The sequence below is a fragment of the Orycteropus afer genome, unplaced genomic scaffold (assembly GCF_000298275.1).
Source record: "Orycteropus afer afer isolate SDZICR_OR568_19922 unplaced genomic scaffold, OryAfe1.0 scaffold00733, whole genome shotgun sequence".
In the NCBI taxonomy this organism is placed as follows: domain Eukaryota; kingdom Metazoa; phylum Chordata; class Mammalia; order Tubulidentata; family Orycteropodidae; genus Orycteropus; species Orycteropus afer.
In genome coordinates, this window is record NW_006922320.1 from 559,713 (window position 1) to 564,063 (window position 4,351).

Sequence of the window (4,351 nt, forward strand, 5' to 3'; positions counted from 1 at the left end):
GTATGTGAACTGCTGTATGGAAAGTGAATTTGCTCTGTAAATTTTCACCCAAATCACAATAATAATAATAATAATAATAATAATAATAATAATAAGGTCTCTATGGGGCAGTTCTGTCCTGTCCTGTAGGGTCGCTATGAGTTGGAATCAACTTTTGGTAGTGAGGTGTTTTTTTTTTTTCCCCTCAGAATAGCAACAGTATAATCCGGACTAACACCTGAAGCCCAGTGAGCCCGGGGGTGGAGATAGTGTTATAGGCTGTAGTTGTGGTTGGGCATTGGGTTCTGAAATGAGCACCATAGTGACTTTTCCAATATCATTGTGGTTTTATTTCACTAGTATGCTTTGTTCTACCTCTTAATCCCTACTTTATTATTATTATTTTTTTTTTGGTAACTATGAACTTTATGTTAACATTGATCCATAAAAGTTAATTATAACAGGCAAAATGTGGGAAATGAAAGCTGGAGGGAGACTATTGACCTGTTTCAAATGACTTTGACAGCTGCAGTGAAACAAGCAACTGAGAAGCATCTTCTCCAAGGCTGGTTGCGTTTCACTGAAGGAGATATTTTAGCGTTGCTTCATCGGTTGGATGTGGAAAATTCATCTGAAGTGGCAGTCTCTGTTCTCCATGCCTTATTTTCAATGACTCCTCTTAGTGAACTGGTGGGGACCTGTACAAGCAGTGACACCAGGTATGTAAAGCACTCGTTACTGGAAATGTGATAGTGATGAACATTTCCAGTTAAAATCGGTCTATTTTCCTTCGTAACCTCAGACAATCTTAATACCTTTTATATACCCCTCTTGTATTTTCTTTCCCCTGATGAACACTTTGTGCTCCTGTTTGTTTTCTTTTCCTGATAGAAGAGCTAGTTACTTGATCGTAGACTATGTTACCTGTGATTTTTTACTCCCATTCTGTTACTTTGATTTTTACGTTCCTTGATGGGAGAATCCAACATTTGTCCCTATTACATGTTTGCTCATTTGATTATTTTTTGGGGGTCTGAGTTTCTTCATTTCCTTTTGTGTAGATAAGTAGATGGCTTTACAGTTTAGAAGGAATGGTGACTACAAATCAGGTCTGTTGCTTATTTTCAACTGGATGTTGAGATCATGCCTTCTTTCATTCTTTCCCTTTCAAATATAGGAAATTAATTCCAGTGGAAACATTGACTCCTGAAATTGCACTGTATTGGCATGTCCTTTGTGAATATTTGAAATCAAAAGGAGACGAAGGTGAAGAATTTTTAGAGCAGATTTTGCCGGAGCCTGTTGTCTATGCAGAGTATTTACTCAGGTAAACCTCTTCCACTGACTGGGACTGTGCTGGGGTTGCTGCACAGGGCAACCTCCCCTGCCCTTCCCCCAAAGTCACGCTTGACTGGAAATCATTTAAAAATTATGTTTTTTGGACATGCAGGGATAGGTTGGTGTGTCTGTTGAGTCTTCCTGAAAAAATACCAGTGCTGACTGGTCTGCTGAAAGAGAAAAGGCAATATTTTGAGAGTCAGTTCCTCAAAACTGTTAGGATGGGCCTATGAACATTTCTCCATAAAGTTGATAATGATAATGTATTACTTTTTGAAACTGGTTGACATATTTTTACATGCCAGATAGTAAGTATTTTTAGCTTTTTGGACCATGTAATCTGTCACAGTGACTCACCTCTGCCAAAGGCAATATGTAAATGAATGAGTCTGGCTGTTTTCCCATAAAGCTTTTACTGATTTTTATGGACATTAAAATTTAAATTTTATATAATTTTCATATGGCATGAATATATTCTGATTTTTTTCAGTTATTTAAAAATGTAAAAATCACTCTTAGCTTGAGAGTGAACGCTATGCAAAAACAGAATGGCAAGGCCAGATTTGGTGCCTGGGCTGTAGTTTCTCACTCTTGCTTTCTATAATCATGGGGTGGATCTTTGTGGCAGGTTTTATTATTAAGTAAAAACTTAGCTGGGCTTTTTTTTGTTTTTAAGGATTTTTAAAGTAGAACTTTTTCTTAAATTACTTTGAGTATAATTTCTGCTTAATTTCACTTTTAAAAACTATAGTAAATGAAACGTGCATGTATTCTTGTCAAAGTTCAGACACAGAAGTATATAGAATAGAAGTGTGATACATTTTAAAAATTACAATAAATAAAACCTGAGTATATTCTTGTCAAAGTTCAAATACAGAAGTCTATAGAATAGAAATGTGGTATTCCCCTCCTTCCCCAACCCAAACTAAATCCACTGCCTTTGAGTTGATTCTGACTCACAGAGACCACACAGAACAGAGTAGAACTGCCTAGAGGATTTCCCAGGCTGTAGTCTGTACGGACACAGACTGCCACCTCTTTCTACTGCAGAGCAGCGGGTGGCTTCCAACAGCCAACCTTTTAGTTAGCGGCCAAGTGCTTAACCACTGTGCCGTGAGAGCTCCCGCATATTTCCCCAATTTCACTGAGTTCTTAGTGCTAAACAACTAACTTTGGGTGCACAGGTTCAAGCCTCTTTCTTTGCATTTATATATATAAATGGCTTTTTAAAATATAGTATATAATATTGTTAGTTGTCATTAGTAGCTGTAATGTCGGTTCTGACTCATAGTGACCTACGTACAACAAAACAAAGCATTGCTTAGGCCTGTGCCTCCTCACAGTCATTACTGTGTTTGAGCCCGTTGTTACAGCTGCTGTGTCAATCCATCTCATTGAGAGTCTTCCCCCTTTACACGGACCCTTTATGTTACCAAGCGTGACACCCTTCTGCAGGGATTGGTCCCTTCTGACAACATGACCCAAGTACGAGAGATGAAGTCTGGCCATTCTCACTTCTAAGGAGCATTCCGCTGTACTTCCTCCAAGACAGATAGTCTCTTTTGATTTTTTTTTCCCACCTGTTGATATCTGGGATTGTTATATATTAGTGCACATAAATGTAACTTTCTACAGTGTGGTGGTAACAATTTATTCCTCTACTGGTGGACATTTAGGGTATTTTAAATTTTTACTTATAAGAACAGTGGTATATTAACCTCCCTTTTACATTTTTAGTATTTTTGTGATTTTGTGGAATATGTTCCCAGCAGTGGAATTGCTGGACCATAGTGGTGTGTAAATTTTTGACTTTATGCATTTGAGTCATTTTCTAAAAAGCTTCTTTGATATAATATGAATTACTGGCCTGAGTCCTTTTTGTATGAAATATGCCAATTTTGCTTATGATGGTCCCAGAAATAAGCTAGGGGGTGAAGTTATGAATGTATATGTTTGTTTTTTTTTCATGTAGAATCTTGAATCCAGGATAAATATCTGAAATAGGAGACAATATAGAAATGTATAGCTTAAGCCATGTGTAACATTATGAAAAACGTGTGAATCTAATAAGTGTTTTAATGGCAGTTGTCTCAGGCTTTCACATTTAGTTAGAGTACTCAGTATAATGCAGTCTGTGCTGTGTTGAAAAGTTTCCAAAAAGAATGAGTTTTATGTAATGCTTAATATGTATTTGTATGAAAGTAATACAGGCTTAGAGAAGATAGAGAAAATATAAGGAAATGTAAGTATTAAATGGCATAAATTAGGGGCCTCCTTTTAAGGATTTTTGGTTTCTAAAAGTTGACATGTGGGGAGCTGGGCCCCTCCAGCTCTCAGAGGGGATGAATTCTCCTACATTTCCTTTGTGTTGTAATCAGTCTATGAGCTTTAAAATAAATAACTGTAACCTAATGAACTTACTTTCTTAATTTATAATTTTGATGGTTCAAATAATACTTAAAACATAGAATACTTTTCTCTTCTGGAGCAGCATTACTAGATAAGATTAGATTACTTACGTACAGAAACAAAATTAAATAGATTTTTTTCCCCTGGTAATATCAGGAATATATTTCAGCCATTTTATAGCAGGAGAGTCATTGACTAAGAATTCCAGTGTAAAACAGTTTCTTGGTTCCTGAAGTGTTCACATGAAGAGAGAAGTCAGGAATATTAAATGAGGCTTATTAAATAACAGTAAGTAAAGGGGACACCAGTAAAATCTGTAGAAAGCTACCTTATATCAGTTCGTGGAAGAGAGCCTGTTTTAAAAAAAGGCTTTCTTGAGTGATCTTTTAATCATAATGAATATCTTTAAAAGATTAAAAAGAAATGATTTCATGGTAATTATACTTGGTAGCTAATTTTAAGGAGACTTATGGAATGTAGGATTTTTAGTCTGTTGATTAAATGGCTACTCTTTGAATTTACGTCAAAAAGATACCCTGAATCTTTAATGCGTGGTGCTGATGCTGGTGTGGAGAAGTGGGAGAGAGTCAAAGAGGAATTTAAGTGAAGGTCTTTTTAACCCATC

General features: G+C 36.3%; 1 protein-coding gene across 1 annotated transcript in view; it reads left to right on the forward strand.

Annotated features, from left to right (window-relative positions):
* Nucleotides 1–4,351, forward strand: part of NCAPG (non-SMC condensin I complex subunit G) — a 110,135-nt gene that overhangs the window by 69,895 nt on the left and 35,889 nt on the right. Inside the window, exons 6-7 of the mRNA XM_007957363.2 lie at nucleotides 506–698; nucleotides 1,157–1,306. Coding sequence (XP_007955554.2) covers nucleotides 506–698; nucleotides 1,157–1,306 — 343 coding nt within the window. The remainder of the gene's footprint in view (nucleotides 1–505; nucleotides 699–1,156; nucleotides 1,307–4,351) is intronic.